The 20,615-nt window shown below is 41.5% G+C and overlaps 1 protein-coding gene across 9 annotated transcripts in view; it reads right to left on the bottom strand.

The window, feature by feature from the left end:
- LOC307250851 (septin-7-like) overlaps positions 1 to 20,615 on the bottom strand; it is a 54,686-nt gene that overhangs the window by 28,649 nt on the left and 5,422 nt on the right. For 5 of the 9 annotated variants that reach the window (XM_080028100.1, XM_080028102.1, XM_080028105.1 and 2 more), the window contains exon 3: positions 703 to 809. In XM_080028100.1, coding sequence (XP_079884226.1) covers positions 703 to 809 — 107 coding nt within the window. Of the gene's footprint in view, positions 1 to 702; positions 810 to 10,424; positions 10,579 to 20,615 lie in introns of those variants that run through there. The other 4 variants (XM_080028098.1, XM_080028101.1, XM_080028099.1 and 1 more) reach the window with 1 other exon arrangement.

Here is a 20,615-nt window from a genome sequence, read left to right as displayed (position 1 = left end):
ATGCCAGTCAGGCAAAAATACCAATAAAAACATTCCTTTCAGTTTCACTGTTTGCAAAAACCCACAAGTAGCTTCCTATCCATTGTGTTATTAAAAACGAGGCATAGACTGCTGTGGATAAGATAAATTAGTGGAGTATGTAACATTCAGGCTGTAGGCTACTATGGGCATTTTGTCGCTTAGCGGGGAAAGCAACATGGCTGTCGCTCTGAACATTTTCACGATGAGATCTCATGGGATCTCGGCCACGGGATCTCGGGCCGTGGACCAATAAGAAATGGGGGGGTGGGGTTATCATAGACTTTCTTTTTTTTTTTTTTTTTTTCATCATAGACTACTGCACGGTGGAAATTTCTGGTTACTAATGTGGGGGGGAAGCATCGGAAGCATGGACATATATAGAAAATATGGGGATGTGGCTGTGCAGTTTATGACGTCATAAACCGCGAGAATTATGAACGGAGTATATTGGGGGGGGAGGGGTGGGGGTTTCAGAGAGGGGGAGAGTGAGAAAAGGAGAGATTGTTATTTTTTTTGATATTTTGGCAGTCTCTAGGCACACCGTGGCCGCATGGATATGTTAGAACACATTTCAAAAGTGCATTTAGCATAATATGTGACCTTTAATACACAAACTAAACTTGAACATATGGAGTGATGCCAACCAAGCTTGTAAACGTCCTTGAGGTTGAATAGGCTCACCTGTACAGTCTTCTTGATGCGCTGGGAGGGTCCAGGGTAATCCTTGGAGTACAGGTCAGTCAGGAACAGAGAGTTGATGAGTGTCGACTTGCCAAGACCAGATTCACCTGGACACACACACACAAATCAAACAAAGGTTACAATAATGGTTTGAATGATTTCTCTACTTTTGTGGCGATGAAAATCAAGCATTTCATATTTTATTTGATATGACCAAAGAAAATGGATAAACAGCCTGCTGATGACCACATGTTATAATGTGCATGGATAATCTCAGATACCACACACACACACACACACACACACACACACACACACACACACACACACACACACACACACACACACACACACACACACACACACACACACACACACACACACACACACACACACACACACACACACACACACACACACACACACACACACACACACACACACACACACACGGCCTGGAGGGACAGGGCTGCAGCAAAGAAAAATAAAGTAGATTCAGTGTCTGTGAGGGAAAGGTCAGAAGCTTGCCTGCCAGCAAGAGAAAGCTTTCAGATACAGGGGAGTAAAACATTTCCTCTCCACCTCCCCTGTTCACTCTCTCTCTCTCTTTCACTGTCCCCTTTCACTAAACGCTTCCCTTTGCATATAAATCTTGCCATTACTCCCTTAACGGTGCCAACTTTCCATTCTCTTGCTCCCATGCTGATGTGAGGTGCAGCCGTTGCACAAATACACTCAGTTAACATTGACTTGAAATGGAGCACAACCAGTCCAAACATACACATCACATTCGCACTCTATTTTCTCACACACACACACACACACACACACACACACACACACACACACACACACACACACACACACACACACACACACACACACACACACACACACACACACACACACACACACACACACACACACACACACACACACACACACACACACACACACACACACACAATGCTGTGATTAATGGCTGAGCATCTGGCTCGTGTCTCATGAAAAGGCAATGGAGGAGTTTTTGCTTGGAGGGAAGGAAGACTCTTTGTCCCAGCAAGACCTCAATGATGTCCAATACACCATCAAGCTGCTCGTCAGGCTTTGAAAATCGGGGGCCGCCAGTATTCTGCTAATTTGTGACCAAACACCAAACCAGGGTGGGTACAAAGCAGCCTAACAAGGGTGTTTTAGTGTATTATTTTATACAAGTGCAGTGCCCGTAGGAAGCAGGTATAAGCTTATGCATGCTTAAATGTAACCCGTCTATGAAAGTGGGACACAGAAACAGATTTAGCCTACACATACACAGTCATTGAAATGGCTGTCGCATTGCTCATCAATGTCACTTTTGGTCTTTCTTAAATATTTTTTGCGCCATATAATCCTCTATTCTTTATAGGCAAAGCAGGTGGACATTTTTTTTTATTATTGGTAAATGGTCCAACCGTGCTAATTTAATGGAATACGCTATTGACACGCTAACTGAAATTAGCATCACTGTCGCGGAAGTGTTTAGCTATACATTAACTGTATAACAGTGAAAATAGCGTAACGTGCAATCTTTAACACTAACGCGGACAGGTTTGAGGAGTTGTTGTCTGTGGAAAGGTTTAACCCTTGTGTGACCTTAACTTTTGTGTTACACTCAGTACCCTAGAGGACAAAAATGTCCTCTCCCTATACACTGCCATAAAAACAGTATACAGTAATATTTTTTTCTACCTTTTTTTTTTTACAAACCTTTTATCCCACTTGACCTCTGTATATCAAATATTCATTCATTTGTAATTGCTTTTAACCCTTTACATGCAAGCTTATATGATGACGTGAGCCATTTTTATTTAAAAAAAAACATTGAAAAATTTCTCATATAATAGATGCAAAGTGGATTTTTTTTGAGTGGGATAATCAGACTCTAGGATAAGTTAATGATTTGCAATAAAACTGCTTTTGATACATGTTTAGTATTTGTGCAGTCACAGATGCAAATAAATACACACTCAGCTCCCTAAGGACAAAAACGTCCTCTCCCTATAAACTGCCCTAAATTATACAGTAATATTTTTTTCTAATTTTTTTGAAAACCTTTTATCCCACTTGACCTCTTTACATATATCAAATATTAATTCATTGTCAGTTGCTTTTGACCTTTTAATTCCAGTTTCTTTGATGATGTCAACAAAGTACCAAAGTAACAAAGTGAACCTGCAGCCACCTGAAAACCCACAAATTGCACCTTACAGCTGCACACATGCATGCGCACAAAGACACACACACATACACACACACACACAGTAATTTCACAACACACACACAGACACAACCCTAAGGTATCCATATGGATCCACACTTTCCATTAATTTCTCATATTTCTTATGTTTAGGCCTGCAACTCTAAAAAATTACAAAAAAGTACAAAAATGGTTTTAGGGAGCATATTTGATCCTCAAAAAAAAACAGCAGGAAATAAATGATTGAGCTAGATAGGGCTAAAAAATTAATTTTGGTGTCTTAAGTGTTAGATTATTGCCTAATATCATACAATTTACATGTGTTTGTCATCATGGCTATGGTTTGAAAAAATAAAGTTTTTTCCATACACGTTTGAGTTTGTAAAGTTTGGCTGTGTGTACACAAACCCACACACTATATTTTCTCAATACACACATATGCACCACACACTAGCATCCCTACCAACACACTCACACCATTTAGGTTGAATTCTTTTTCTCTATTGCACTGTGGGGGGCAGGACCGACAACCTGGAAATTGCTTGTAATTCAACCCTATGCCAAATATATGGAAATTGCTCAAAATTGTGAAGGTGTTGAAAATGATACATTTTGATGCTTTATGTCGAGGATGAAAGCATAAAATCATTGAAAAAAATATTTTATGCTGTAATGACAGCAGGATCAAAATGGTAAAAAAAAAGGCCATTTTGAATGGGAGTCAATAGGGGACAAAAACGTCCTTAGGGAGCTGAGTGTAACAAAAACGTGTCCTGCCTTTATTATAGATGGTACAAAGTTGCTGAGTAGAAATTCACAAAATATTTAAAAAAATAAATAATCCCTGGCCAAAAATATTTCAGTTAACATAAGCACAGCCAAAGTTATACACAGAAAAAGAGCGTAAAAAAAGTGCGAAAGGACAAAAACGTCCCCAAGAGCACCTAAGGGTTAAACATGTCACCGGGATTCCAGTCCTTTACCCGTTCCTAACCCCTCGACCAGCCCCCTTTGAGTACGTTTGCTCAGCTATGGATGATATTGAGTCCCACTGTGACTTATGAGAACACTTGGTCTCTGTGTCTCCAGCAGCCTCTATGGCCAGACTCCCCCATTTGATGGACTGTTTGGAGTTAGAGGTCAAGCACGCACAAACTAACACACACACAAGTACAGACAAAGACCATTTGATACAGAGATAGCCCAGACACTTCTCCTCTTCGGTGCTGGGTAAATTGCACCCAGACCAGCAAAGGGCGGGAAGGTTATCTAAACGTGGAAGGGCTAAGTGAGTGTGTGTGGGTGTGTGTGTGTGTGTGTGTCTGAACTATGTCTGTCTTGTAGAGTTCTCATCAGTAGTGACACACGCAAACAGCAGGGAACAAAGTGAGAAATCTAGCCTCACAATGGCCCTCAAATGGAGAATGCAGCTGGATCATCCACCATAAGCTAATGATAAAACAATTAATGGATGAGATGGTGTCACTGGAACAACGGTGGCCTACTTAAACAACTGCAGTATAAAGGATCCATTGAGTGTAATAAGACTAGATGATTCCTGTAGAAAACTGGACCGTTCGAGTTTGGATTTCTGCGAATGCTAGCAAAAAGCAAAGTCATGAACATAACTTTAAAATACAATGTATCGGCATCTGTGATGTTACTGCTTAAAGTTAGTGCTAGCAGGGAGAGCAGACACATACTGTATAAAGATGTATACAGCGACGTCATGACGTGGCTCTCTAGCCAATAGTCAAACTGGTTCTTAATAGGTTCACAAGTTGAACCAACCAGACAGCACTAGCACCGGAACTGGAACCGAAACCTGGTTCCTGTTTTGAAGAGCAGACTAGAACTAAAGGAAAGACAATCATTGTCTTAAACAATTTTCATATATATTTAAGTGTTAATGATTGAAATGAATTGCACCCACAGTAAAACAGTCCTCTGGGTATTTGCCTTTCCTTTGTCATCGTACTTACGGTACTACGTGTGCATAGCAAACAGACATCCATGGACCATAACAGTGCCAGTTATGGCTGCCGGGAGTCACAGATGGGACACAGATGCTTCCTGAGCTATTTTACATTAGAACAACAATGGAGGGTCTATGAAAACACTCAACAAACACTGAACAAATATTCACCTCATCAGATCATTCAATTTAAGGTAAGATAGATTTTTGTGACAGATCTTATTTTGCCTTGTCTCCAGATAATGACCCAGACCCATATTGACATTGACATACAATACCATGAGTAATCATTTGTTACAATAATCTCATGGATCTTTATTACTTGTTTTTTCCTTGTCACACCACCTGTTTAAGGGAAGAATGCTTCAAATCCTGACTGTGTAGCCTTATATCTTCTTGACATGTTTTTGTGTCATCAAAGTGAACCTCATCACATTACTTAACCTGTGTGAAAACATGGCCCCAGTTGCATTTCAAAACAGAGAGTCAAAGGTTTTCCTGACAGGCTCTTTTCTGTGGTCTTGCTTAAACAACGCTTGTCCAGTCTCGTCTATGGAGCAGATGTGATCATCTTTCACCTCAAAAAAGGTCCAGATCGATGTCTGAAACAATCTAAACAGCCTCAGTAACAGGGCCGGGGTCTTGATCAAATACTAAAACAGAGCTCCCCCAAACATCCCACAGACCAAACATCTCAGTTGATCCTCCTCAGCAAATATCACTTGGACTGTTTTAACTGAGCTTAACAGGTTTCACAAACACCGCTTCTCACTGTGCTACTTCTATACCCACTTTGTTGCTACAGTATCCAGGGTGTTCGGATAAAAGTTTTCGATAGATGATATTCCAAAGGCATTTTACTATAGTGCCGGTACGAAGGCAATGTCCCACCCAACTCTATTAAAAAAAGATGACAATTTTGCTTGTTGATTAAGGTTACAGTTATGACTTTCAAGAGTGGTCAGGACACATTCTTTAACAAGTTACACAGTAGACACCAAGCAGCATTTTGATCTCCATTTGTGTGAATAATAGGTAAACTAATTCTAAAGTTCAATTTTGTTTTCAAATTAAACGCTGTACGTAAATGTGAACAGTTGGCTGTAAAGCTGAAGTGGAGGATTTGTAGAGCAGGCCCACAGTGTAATGGACGCTTCACTTAGTCAAAGAGAAACTTTGCACTTTTAACTCGGAGATGAAAAGTGCAAGGCAGTCTTTCTTCTCTGACATCATCACCAAAAACAACAGCAATGCACGTGCCCTATTTGCTACTGTCGACAGATTAACAAACCAGTAGCATCTGAACATCTTTCCACGAGAGCCTGCAATGAATTTGCCTCCTTTTTCACAGACAAAATTCACAAAATTAGACAAGCGGTCACCGCATCAATACCAAGTTCAACATATGTGTTTTCCCTGTGCCCACCTAAAATCAATTCAAATAAAATGACAGAATTTTATCTAATCAACCACAAAAACCTGGAGGACATTATACAACACCTGAACTCCTCCTCCTGTTGCCTTGACATTCTGCCCACAGGCTTCTTTAAAACCGTTTTTAGCTGTATGGCCTCAGATGTTCTACAAATTGTAAACATGTCCCTTCGCACCGGTGTATTCCCACAGGCCCTGAAAACAGCAGTCATTAAGCCACTCCTAAAAAAGAACAATTTAGATACATCACTCATGAACAATTATAGGCCCATATCTAACCTTCCATTTCTAAGCAAAATCATTGAAAAAGTTGTTTATCAACAGCTAAATTACTACTTAGCAGTGAACAACTGCTTTGACGTCTTCCAGTCAGGTTTTCGACAACACCACAGCACTGAGACCGCTCTGGTTAAAGTCCTCAATGACATCCATTTAAACACAGACAGTGGCAAAAGTTCTATCTTAGTTTTACTTGATCTTAGTGCTGCTTTCGACACAGTTGACCACAACATATTACTAGATCGCCTTGCAAACTGGGTTGGACTTTTTGGAACTGTGCTAAGCTGGTTTGAATCCTATTTAAACAGACAGAGAATACTATGTGTCAATAGGCAATTTCACATCCGAGCGAACAAATATTGAATGCGGGGTTCCCCAAGGTTCCATTCTTGGGCCTCTTCTGTTTAATATCTACATGCTCCCACTGGCTCAGATTATGAATAAGAACAAATTATGCTACCATAATTATGCAGACGACACACAAATTTACATAACCATATCACCAGGTGACTATAGTCCAATTCAAACACTAAGTAAGTGCATTGAACAAATCAATGATAGGATGTGCCAAAATTGTCTTCAATTAAACAACGACAAAACTGAAGTAATTGTCTTTGGTGCAAAGATAAACAATTAAAAGTCAGTGCAGAGCTTAAATCTGTTATGCTAGAAACCACACACCAAGCCAGAAATCTTGGTGTTGTCATAGACTCAGGCTTGAATTTAAAAAAACACATTAAATCAATTAATAAGTCAGCTTATTACCACCTTAAAAACATATCAAGAATTAAAGGGCTTATGTCTCAGCAAGATTTAGAAAAACTTGTCCATGCATTTATCTTTAGTAGACTTGACTACTGTAACAGTGTTCTTGCAGGCCTTCCAAAAAAATCTATCAGACAGCTTCAGCTAATTCAGAATGCTGCTGCTCGAGTACTCACCAGGACCAAAAAAGTGGATCACATTACCCCAGTTCTGAGGTCTTTACACTGGCTTCCTGTCACTCAAAGAATTGATTTCAAAATATTGATGTTGGTTTATAAAGCCCTAAATGGTCTAGGGACAAAATATATTACTGATCTGCTGATACGTTATGAGCCGTCCAGAGCCCTTAGGTCGTCTGGGACAGGTCTGCTTACAGTCCCCAGAGTTAGGACTAAACAAGGAGAAGCAGCTTTTAGTTTTTAATGCACCAAATCTCTGGAACAAACTCCCAGAGAACTTGAGGTCTGCTGCAACTCTCAGCTCTTTTAAATCATTTTAACATGTAATTTTTATTTTATATAAATGTTAGTCATTCGCTTTTATGATGTGTGTTGTGTATTTTAATCTTGCCCCTGTAAAGCACTTTGAGTGGCCTTGTGTCTGAATTGTGCTATACAAATAAACTTGCCTTTCCCTAGTCACTACAGAAGTCTAAACCCCCCTGAGGGCTGGTCCTTACCAATTAGCCTCCCTAGTTCAGCTTTAATTAAATATTGGTTCCACATGACAAGTGGAAGCGCAGTGTTGGCTCGCAGTAAATAGAGTAATGACCTGAATGTCAGTGATGGATGGCTGCCCTTTGCAGCGCATCCCTGCTGCTTCTCTTCCTCTCTCTCTCCATAGCTCTTTCTCTGTGTCACTCAGCCTCCAACCACATTCCATTTTTGTCCAATTTCTCTTATCTGTCCCTGCTATGAGTTTTGAAACCCTCTTTGCCTTTTCATTGTTGGTACAGTGGATTTTACAGGATTCCTCATTTTATTTGTTCATTCAAGAATTCATGAGATATTCATGTGATATTTTTTATAATAATATACATGACTTGGACTGTATGCATATTCAGATAATATTTCCAGAATTGAAAACAATCTTTTGTATCATTGTTAGCATCATTGTTCAAGTGAGAGACACTCAGCTTAGCAGAAAAAACATACAAAAAACAAAGCTATATCTTTGGTTATCACTTGCTATTCTATTTGAGCAATACTTGTACTATTGCAATAAGTTGAGTAGCAACCAACGTGAGCACAAACTTTGTGGACAGTACAACTGGTGCAGCTTTGTTGTGCTGTAGCGCAGTGCAGGACTGATGTGTAGATTTAAAATCCTGCATGACCCTGTTGAAAGAGCTATACTATAGCTGCTATAGCAAGCTGGACTTTGAAAGACAGAAAAAAACATACAAATGCTCGCAGAGGGATTCCTGACATTCCTCCCTCTGTTTCTCTCATTCTGTCTCTCCCTCTCTCTTTTTATCCCCGAGGCAGCAGCTGGACCCCTCACATCCTGACAGAACTACTAAACAGCACCCAACACAAACACACACATGTGTACACACACACAGACACACACACACACAGCACACACACACAGCGCACACACACACACACCTAACAAGCATGTGTGAGGCCCGTACCAGAAAGTGTGAAATGAAACATCTGGGGAACATTCAGGCCCAAAAGCAGGGAGTCACAGACAGAGGGTGGATGTGAGAGAAGTTTTGTTTGCTGAACACCAGACTGTTGGAAGATAATTCTCCATTGTTGAGGCTAAATGCAGGCCGGCTGAAACCGGGGCCAGGGGTCAGTATTTTGGCAAAGATAAGGATCTGCAAGTCCAGCAGAGTCTATGGAGTCCAAGCTAAACTGTGTCAGCGCTCCGGCTGACATTAGAGGTCCTCATGGGCTGGCTACAGGAGGCTTGAAATGGACGCAACCCAATTTTCTCAGGTTTTTTTTAAAATGAGAGAGTAAGTGTTCCGCTGTGATCTGCCGAGCCCAACATTAAATCTGACAGAATTGGCACATGCTGGGTCACAGCAGACATGTGGATCTCAAAATAGAGATGGAGAGAACCGGAACAGAACAAAAAGAGAGAAGGGATGAGAAAGGAGAGGGAGATAATTGCCTGAGGTGCTCTGACTGAGCATGCATGAACATGCACATTCGCACGACCCCATCCACACATGCACGTACACAGTGCAAGAGTGGCCTGTGAGTCTTGTGCCCGGAGGCGGTGACAAGTCTTTGTGAAGCATATTTGTGAACAGGCTGTTGTCCGGAAATAATGACTGATGCTACATGGACAGCTTACAGACACGCATAATAAACTGACCACATATTTAGGACAGAGATCAGCCTGGAAAATACTGAACTGAAACATTCTGCAACTTTCAGCCGGCCAGGTTAGAGACCAGAAAGTGTGCTTTCTTGGTAGCATATGTGTATTTTCTGAAGCCTGAGACTTTTCTTTGTACTTCTTTCAGTCTCCCCTCTGATAAATGACTGATAAAAGATCCAAGAGGCTTCTAGCTAATCAAGGACATATAAATGATAAGAAGAACTATAAAGAAGGCCTAAAGTTAGAAGCATGAATAATGCATGTCCATGTTTGTTGTCTGCAAAAGGACACAATTACCAACATCTAGTTCTTGGATTTGACAGACCATGAGAATGTCAGTTGAAAAACTATGCATATCCTGCAAGAATAAACAGAACATTCTGTTAAATTATTGCCAAACAGCACAGCTGTGTGTAGCCCAGAACACATTACCCAGAGTGTGGTCCCAATAGAAAGCAACACCTGCACACTCACAGCTAACTAGCCCATCCACCCATGTATTCATTGAATGCTGCTTATCTGTATCCAAGTCACGGTGGCTAGGCAGAGGATGCCTCTGCTGAAGCACCTTCCTCAAGCTCCTCTGGGGAGATCCTGAGACGTGTATAGGCAAAATGGGAAATATAGTCCCTCTCGAGCGTTTTCTGTAGGTTCACAACCACATTGGACCTGCAAGAATACATCCAGAGGTACCTAACAGGCTGTGGTTTCTACTGCAAGCTCCTTCTGGCTGTACGACTTCTTCATCTTGTCCCCAACTGTGAGACCTGGAACTGTGCGAAGGAAACTCGATGTTGCCTGCTCGTACTGTGATCTCAGGCTTTAGGTCACTACACAAGCTCATGACCATAACCAAGGTTTGGAATTTGAAATTGAAATTGAAATTGAATGGTAAAGGAGAGCTTCCAGTCCAGCTATTATGATGGGGTGTTGGAGCATACTCCTGTAGCACAAAGCAAACACATGATCAGATTGAGGGTGTGGCCATTTGTGGAGCGAATCAAAACACAATGCAAACCGCTCTTTCTGAAGAGCTGTTGAGCAACAATGACACATGGAAATAGGATAGTGGTGTATCCAGATGTGTCAGGCGCCCTCAGACTCCACATTTCAATGCCAGCTTCACTGCCAATGCTGAGCTTCATTTCATTCATGTAATATGCCTCATTTCCACCAAGTAGAGTGGATGAAAAGGAAAGCTTTAAGCCCACCTTACATTTTTGCGTTTTAGGATTTGATAGTTCAGTGTTTGTCTCAGACTTTTTCTCGGCAGAATTTCTCCTATCAAAAGAACAGGTGGAACTAATAACATTTGAGATGGCTCCGTGCCATTGAAATGGCCCAGTAGTTCATGCTTTTGAGCCAGTATAAACATTACCACAGAACTGGAACTGACACACCTGAATGGAATGCAGCGCCAATATTATTGTGAACAAGTGCACAGTACTGTGTCTTTGCTGCAACGACACGCTAAATTGCTCTTGTACCTGATGGAGAGCCAATTTGAGCTGTCATAATAATAATAAAACAGTTTTAGGGGGCTACTAACAGAGATGTGAGTCCTTTGGGAGGCAAACATATTTGTCACAATTGTCATGACGACAAATACCATGAAATGTGGTGCAGAAGAAGTCCACAGGGAGGGTGTAACATGGTGAAATAAGGAATAGACTAATTTGTTGTAATGTCAATCAGATCAACTGTATATTGACTGTATACTGAATTGATATCGACTCGACATAATTGTGAATGAGGGTCACCCCCTACAATGATCTTAAATAAAGGTTAAATGAAATTAAATATACTCCAATTGTTTTGCAAACTCACATTGAATAACATGTTCAGTTCATAGGGGTTTATTAATGGGAAACGCCAATGGTGCAAGCCAGCTGTCAAGACAATTTGAGAATAGATAAAAGATAATAGAATAGAATTTGAGATAGAATGTGTCAAGTGATGATTGACACTATCTGCTGTATCATTTTCAGCACTTCTATGAGCAGGTCTTCTTCAGATCAAAATCTTGAAATGTGTTCAGGGAAAAGCAGGTACTAAAAGACCAAAATTTGCTTTCCCAGAATCACATATTTCTGCAGGCAGGAGAGCTTTAAATGGGTGTATGCAATTTGAGAGAACCGAAATTCTAAATGAGGAATTATGGTTAGCCACCAATTGCCACTTGTCAGTGTGTTCTGACTATGGCTGGTGTGTTTCAGAACTTCGCAAGCGCTTTTTTTGGTCACGTTAACAACTTTAGTTTGTTATTTTCTTTGTAACAGATCACTATGAAGGGACAAACAGCACAGTTGAAATCATTATTTCCAGGCGTTTTTGATAACGTGAGATATGGGGATAAGAGTAACTAAGTAGATGAAAGGAAGGAGTAGTGAGGTACTTCTCATGGGTAGACACTTTGAAAGAGGGTGAGGGTGAATTTGTGCTTGGTATACATGTATTAATAATTCAACTGTTTAAAAATCGGCAGATTAACTAGACCAAAGCCTTCCTTCACTCACTCCCTTCTTTAAGGTCAGTCGGCAAGGCGGTCAATCCTAAATCCTAAATCCTAATGTCATTACACACACTACACACACACAGAGACAGCCCACAATCTTAAATAAGTACAACAACAGCATTGGGATAGACAGCACAGCAGGATAGACAGCCAAACAATCGTATACCACAGAGGGATCAGTGAGGTGGATAAACACATACTGATTGGAAGGAGTGTGCTACTGAGAGCTTAGCAAGCACTTTACTGACCGAGTCATTCATAGGCTTGACCAGTGAATGCCAGACCAGAGATTCACTGAAAACATTAACAGAAATGTTTGCCTTAAATCATTTTAACACCACTCTGCATTTGAATTGCATTTGTTGTTAAGTAAGATCTCTAAAGACGTAGCCACATCACAGCGGAAAATCAAGGGTGTTGTGGTACAACTATCTACCTCTGAAAATCATATAGCGACAATGCTAATGTTACCACTAGTAGGTTGCTTGGTTATAGCTACTCAAACATACCTGGTAGCTGCCTCGGCATGCTGATATTTCGCCAAGTGAAAAGGCCAATTTTTTGTGTCATATCTTGAGGAGACTTTGTTCTTGTACAGTAATGGAAATTCAATAACACAAGTAAGCCAATTACATTTTTGAGCTTCTTGCAGTTCAGGTTGTGGTCAACAGGACTAAGGTTATCCCATATTATACCATAGTCTGTGTGAATACTCTATTCTGATTGGCTGGAGAACATTCCATGGGTGTGGATTAACCCCTGTTATACCATAGTCTGTGTGAATACTCTATTCTGATTGGCTGGAGAACATTCCATGGGTGTGGATTAACCCCTGATGTATGGACACCTAGATGGAACTGTTTACATTCTGTCCACTTAAATGCGTCGCCGGCTTGCCGCTGATTAAACAGTGTTGATAAGGGATTTATAAAGCCTAAAATATCCTGCCGTGCAATAGCCTCTGGACACCACAGGATGGTGCTCGTAACACAAGAACTGTAGTAACGATAGTAGTAAAATAAAGTGGCTAAACTTAATGTCCTCCACGGTGTCCATTAACCCCTGATACCTGGACACCTCGTCGGGCATTAACCCTTACATAAGTCAGCATGCCCACTTGTGAATACGCTGTAAGTGTCTACATCCAAGCTATACATGCACACTTGCACAGAGGTGCTTTGCGTTAAATGCTAACATGTTGATGTTGTATGTTAGGTATAATGTTTATCAATTAACGATGCTTATTACATGGCACTTTGAGAATCCTATGTAAATCGCAGCATTCTACAGGTCTGTTATTTCCAGCAAGCAGACCGCTGTCAAGGGCCGTTGCTAAGGACCTGCGTCATAGTTTTGATAGATAGACGTCCACAAACAGGGCTACTACTCGTTCAGAAAACAAAGGAATATTTTTTCAACATGACTGTGCATGTATCAGGAGAGCAGGGAACACAGGAGTCATGGTTAATGTCCGACAGGACTCCAGTCAAGACGACGTGAGTAGCCTACGTTTGGCCGCATATTGACAGTTAGCCTATAGCTACAGTAACTTCAGGCTGCAGCCCGATGTAAATGTTCCGCTGTCATTTTCTCCGTGAATTGTGTTATTTATGTTGGGGGATAATGCTTTGTTAGCTAGATGGAGCTCTTGTTAAACATATTGGCCGATTAGAATTATTATTTGTAGAGTGTGCGAGTCTTGAGTTGTGTTAGCAAAACAGTAGCTCTGTGGCTAACAGCTGAGCCAGAGCCTTCAGTCAGCTGAAGCAGGCAGTCTAGCGGGGCGAGCAGACTATTCCCCCGTTACTAGGTCGTATCCTTGGTCGTTCCTATTTACTGGCGTACTGAACAACGTTTTAGTTACATAAGAACCTAGTGGGTTTGCAATGACTATTCCAGTTATTAGACAAGGTCTCAGGGTTGCTGGGGAAACAAGTTGTTTTTTGTTAAACTCTTCTAGGTTGGCCGCAGCTTGACATAGTAACCGTTGCTACTGAGTGAGTTCCGACCGTGTAGCGGACTGTTTTTGGCTGTTAAAACAACATGTTGCTTCAATAAATTACTTTATTTTTTGTAGTAGCCATGTAATAAGCGGGATAAAGTATAGCGAACGGGTCACTTGCTAGAAATAAAGACCTTCAAACTGAACAAGAGCCCTCCGCTGCGCGTCGGGCTCCTGTTCAGCTTGTCGGTCTTTATTTCTAGCAAGTGACCCGTTCGCTATACTTTATCCCTTACATCTTAGTTTAGCATGCTAGAATGGTACCAATCGATCATTTGCACAAAACGCAAATGATATCCAAGCACAATGTCATTAGTTTAGCATCCTATATTTGGCCTGATAGTAGCACTAAGGGAAAATATATTTTTGTCCAATTCCTCCTAAGAAGAAAAGTCAGGATAATTCATCCCAGGGGACCATGTTGTTTGTCTGCATACAATGTTAATCCATTCCATCCAATAGTTGCTGAGATATTTCAGTCTGAACCAAAATGGTAAACAGACAATTCCCTCCCTAGAGCCTCGCCACTAATATGTCAGATAAATTACCCGAAATTTTCTTGTTGCAGCTTCTCCAATGTGGCAGTAAGCGACGGCCCCAAGACATCACTTGGAGCTTAATTAATCTGTGAATTCATTGCAATTTTCCACATAAAACAATGAAATCATTAGACTCAACTGAATAATAGTGAGTTAAAGTAATCCTTAGTTGCAATTGTTGCAGTTAGCATTGCTGTAATGATATGCATATCAAATATAACCCACACTGATAAGAACTTTTTTTAATTCTTGAGGAAACTCTTAACCCTGCATGAATAATTGCAATCTTTATAAGCCAGTGAAACTTTAAAAGTACTTGTATCCGTTTAATTTTAATGCAATATCCCTCCCCCCCATGCAACTTCTGCTGCAAGATCAGGCTCAAAAACGTGTGATATGATCTCTCTCCTTCTACATTTAGAAAGCCAAGGCAGTGGGGCTGTTAAGTCCTGGCCTTGTTAGCCATCAGAAGCAGCATGAAGCAGGCATCACTTCCCCTCTCTGACTCTCGGCTCTGTTCAGCATGAAGCACTGGCGCTGGATCTCCCTAATCTTTCCAGGAGTTTTTCTATTCAATCTGCCAGCTGGACAAAAGGCAGGAAGCAGCTTCTTTCCCTCCTCAGAGAGAAGCCGATTGAGAGGGAAGAGACAGAGAGTTGGACAGAGGGGAAATAGAAAGAATAAAAAAAACAGAAAGAGCAGTGACCGACTGACAGTGGAACAACTAGAGCTGCTTCCTGGGGAGCTTCCCAGAGCTCCACATGGCCATGACAAGCTCCTATACAAATACACACAGCTTGGTAACTTCTTTACTATGGTTCTGACTCTCAAACCAATAATAGGTTCAATCAAAAATGACACCATTGCACACCATATCAGGACAAGCAATAAGAAAGCCATAAGACAGCCAATTGAGCAATGTCGGTTCATCAGGAGAGCCAGGTAGGATACATCATTTTCACCGGTCTTCCCTACATTGTATTGACTCATCTCTCTGCTAAAGCTGTTGCAACACACACACCCATCAATGCTGCCCCTTGCATTTCTTTCATGCTGTGTCCAATTATAATCAGTACTGATGCAACTAGCATAGAATACTTTGAAAATATAGAGGTGTTTTGCTGGGACACTCAATCAGTACAAGGTGAATGAGTATTGAAGTACTTAAAAGGTGCAGTCAGCGATTCTCTGGAAATGGTGTGTTGTCAAAATCACTTTGTCAAAATCAGTGAATATCTCCTCACGATCCGCTCCCTGTCCAAGTGGTTTTTGTTTATCTAGAATTTCTGACCTTTTAAATATTGTTTCTAGTGCCAATGAATAGTCAGACGCAAGTGGATGCTAATCCGTTAGCTTAAGCCATTCCACAGGTCTTATATCCATGTTTACTTTTGCTCAGACCAAGAGATAAGGATTTGTAAAGATCCATGTTAAGATTAAGTTCATTTGGAGAGATTTAGAAGGTTTTGCACTGCTTTTCCTGTTATGTTTTTTTTGTTAGCTAGATTCAGCATTTGCCACAGGGGAAGCGAGTGCCAAGTTAACATGATGTCCCCATAAGTCATAATAGACCATAGGCTTCAATATCGATAATGGGATCCAGTTAGAAAAAATACTGGAATATTACTTTAAACTGACTTTTGACATGCGGCAACAAGTATTTTCCAAAATTTCATTCTTGTTGTAAATGTAAACACACCAGACTTTTGTGGATAACTCTAATTAACATACTGTATGTATGACGATCTAATAGTATAGCATGAAGACTTTGGTTATATAACCCACACAGCGCCTGCCTTAGTCCAAAACACAAGTACAGCTGGACGCCATTACAATCTGTTAATCTGAAAACGAGACATTTTAAAGCTCATATTTCAGCCTGTCTGACCTTTGTTATCTCACACAACACGCACACACACACACACACACACACACACACACACACACACACACACACACACACACACACACACACACACACACACACACACACACACACACACACACACACACACACACAGACAGACACAGACACACACACACACACACACACACACACACACACACACACACACACACACACACACACACACACACACACACACACACACACACACACACACACACACACACACACACACACACACACACACACACACACGATAGTTCAGTGGAAGCTGAGAGGGAGTCTGACAATAAAAATTCACTTTGTAATATAGTCTGTACCCAGCGATGGCGGGAACAGAGATCGGTTGATATGTTTTTATTAGGTCATCAAAAGCAAAAGTCATTCTCACCTCCACATCGTGAAGTAAAGGCTACAGAAATGACTTCTCCCCGCTCTATGCACTGTTGAAACTTTAATGAATTACCTGCTGGCATCAGCACAGTCATGTTGTACCCCGCCATCTGTCTGGCCCAGATCAACAATGGAACAATACTGGGCCTCTGAGCCCAGCCCAGCTTTCACACTTCACTACCATGCCAAGTACAGCTGTGCTGAGTCCTGAGGACAGCCGAAAGTCTCTGCTTTCACAATACGTCTAATCAATCAGCTCTTGTGTCTCTCACCAACAACTGATACTTCCATCGACTCTCTATGACATTGGCTTCTAATGATGAACTAGTCTTTATTTGTTTGATTGTAAATGTATGATGCAGGAACTGGAGTTAATTCTGTTGTTTTAGTACCACAGGGTAAGATTGCGCTCACATTAGCATTTCAAAATGGTTCAACTGACTGATATCAAGCTGACACTATGCTCCACAATCCTCTTTAAACTAAGCCTCCTCTGTTTGAGTGTAAACTGTTCCACACAAAAAGGTAATGGTTTGTATGGCACAGGTGTCAAAGGTACAACAAGGTCTTTTAAATGAGTTGAGAAAGTGAGTTGTCCCATAAGTGACATTTAACATGTCTACTAACAACCCCAAGATTCAGTAGCTCTTCTGAAGCAAGATGCCAGAGAGTTAGCATGTCTAACCCGCTAGGTCTCAGTGACCTTGACCTTTGACCACCAAAATCGATTCAGTTCATCCTTGACTGAGATATTGCACTTACAAGAATGGCAGGACGTATGGACATACTAGCCTGGTCCTACTAGAGTCTAGACCATCGTACTTCATTTCATTTGTACAGAAGGTCTGGAATCGCTCAATTGACAAACGTTGACTCACTTGAAGGCGGGTGTCTGTTGAAGTTTAAAACTATTGGATCTGCCCAGTGCCACTCTGGATCTGCCAACCAATCGCATAGTGTTTGGTCATGACGTAAGTCATGTGCTGACTACAACTGAAACTCATTCTTCTCAGCCACTCCCTCTTTTCAATGATTGGACCGCCAAAAATCTGGCTGAGAAAACCCACTAATATACTGCAGTCCCAGACTGACTACTGAAGGGAAATGAAAATGAATGAGCGGAAGTAGGTAGGTGGGCGGTGCCAGGCTACGGACATACCTGAAAACAGGCATAAAAACGTGTCATAATAAAAAGGATATCATATGGAGTTTAGGTCAGATTTTTGCTAGATGAAGTCCGTTTCTTCTATCACTCATCTACGTTATGGAAAAACAATTAATTGACAAATACATTTCGTTAGAGCATCCGTTCATCATAGATTTGGTAGCTTTAAGAAAGCATTTAGTGATGGGATAAATAAACCCCAGCTGAGACCCCCTCCCCCCACCCCCTAAACGTCGAGCAGTGCTGCTATGCTCCTCACATCTTTTATGTGTAAAATTTGGATCAGCTGGGGGAATGCAGGGCTGGGAGCCAAGAGAGGGGAGAAGAAAGACAAGAGGGGCCCCCACATCTGAGTGTTGGCCTGAAACAGGATCTAGTGGATTGTGGACCTTCTCTGGTTCTCTCTCAAGCCACCACTCCACTGCTGTCTTCTAGGGTGCTGTTTACTAAACAGGAAACTAAAAACCCCGGGATGAAATAATAAAGGCATGACGCCTCTTTGTTTTAACGTCTTTGTCCCTTCACTTTACTGATAGGGGTCACCAGAACATTCATGGAGATAGATTTATGACCTTTTAAAAGATTTTACTGGCAGCTGGAACACAGTTTAAGACCAACCTAAAGATCCGGCCAAAAAACTGCCAGATCCAGAATAGTTCTGAAGCAGCAGAAATGATGATGAAAGGCAGAAGCACAATAGGAAACTATTTCTTTAATGGTCCAACTGTGTACAGTAACACTGTCAGGATGGGGATTTTTTACGATGCTTTCTGACTTTCGGGGACTTGGTTTACTTAGAGGTTTTCAAAGGAATAGTTGTGGGAGCATTTTTGGCAATACGCGTATTGTTACAAGAGTGAGACGAGAAGTGTGATATCAATCTAATGTCAGTGCTTAAAGTACAGAGCTGAAGTCAAGAAACTGCTAGCCTAGCTTAGCAGAAATGCTGGAAGCAAGGGGAAAACAGCAAGCCTGGCTCAGCTCAGATATACCGACCAGACCTTGATCAAATTGAATCTATGTCATTGAATAATAGTATATGAAGTATCTGCTAACACAGTCCCAACCCCAGCGTACACCATCAATTTAGATACTGTACATTTGACAGCTGAGCAGCTCTGCAGGACTTCCATAATGTAATCCATATGTGTTCATTATTCCTGACAGGCCCATTTCACACAGAGCACGGTTCAATATGTCGATAGTGAGCCTGTTCCAGAAGTTATAAAATCTCATTCAAAATCCCAAAGACCTTCTCATCAGTAGGTCATGTGTCTGGCTTCATATGTTTAGATAAGGACAATCTAGTGATTTAGTTTATTTAATATTAAAAGGTGACCCACTTATGATGCAAACTTCCCTTTTTCATGGTTTTTCAACATTAATATGGGTCCCAGGTGTGACTAGAGACTCCCAAGGTAGGAGAAAAAAAACAACCTTCTCTTTCTCCATCTCCTTTATTCTGAACCTGTGTTCAAAAACCCCAGTCAGATTGATCTCCTCTTATGACATCATAATGGGAGTTACAGGAAGCAGGAACAGAAGTTGCTCTGCCATGACTGCTGCTTCCTATACGACACTGCTTATACGTGTTTGTTTTGTTTCCATGTAGACAGTCAAACCCAATGTTTGTGAAGGGCTCTTTCCACTTCTAACCCTGTGTAATGCTGTTAGCCACATTTTGTAACTGGCTTCATTCATACTTGAACCGACATCCTGCAGCTCACCTTCCAAATCCAAATCATCCAAAAAGCACACAGATGTGTTAGTGTGTTTTGCCAGGGCTATGGAGAATAAAACTCCCCCTGGAAACTGAAGAAATCAACGCGGGGATTTCACACGCGCACACTTCTGTGTCACTGAACAAAAACTGCAGATGTGCCGAGATGCTGCCTCTCACGCGTTGCAGAAACCCATTTTTAAATTGTCAACTCGTCATCGCGAGCACCTTGACGAGCTGGATGTTGAACATGCCTTTACCTTTCCTCTCAACCGGAGTTCACGACACACGTTCACACAAAAATGAAAACACACTCATCACAGCGGATGCAATGCAGATAGACGGGGCAGGTGAGCATAGGTGGGTTTGGGGCCACACACGCACGCACACACACACACACACACTGAAACACACACACACACACACACACACACACACACACTGAAACACACACACACACACACTGAAAAACACACACAGTGAAACACACACACGGGGCGCCCTTATCTCAGTTGGTAGGGTGTCCCCCCCATGGGCCTCGGCCAGCAGCGGACCCGGGTTCGATTCCAGCCCGCGGTCGCTCTCTGCATGTCACTCCCCTCTCTGCCCCATTTCAACTCTGTCTCTACACTATCAATAAAGCA

This window comes from Ammodytes marinus, assembly GCF_949987685.1.
Source record: "Ammodytes marinus genome assembly, chromosome: 5".
Lineage (NCBI taxonomy): Eukaryota > Metazoa > Chordata > Actinopteri > Uranoscopiformes > Ammodytidae > Ammodytes > Ammodytes marinus.
The sequence above is the reverse complement of the archived record's forward strand: the minus strand, read 5'-3'. Positions and strand labels throughout refer to the sequence as shown.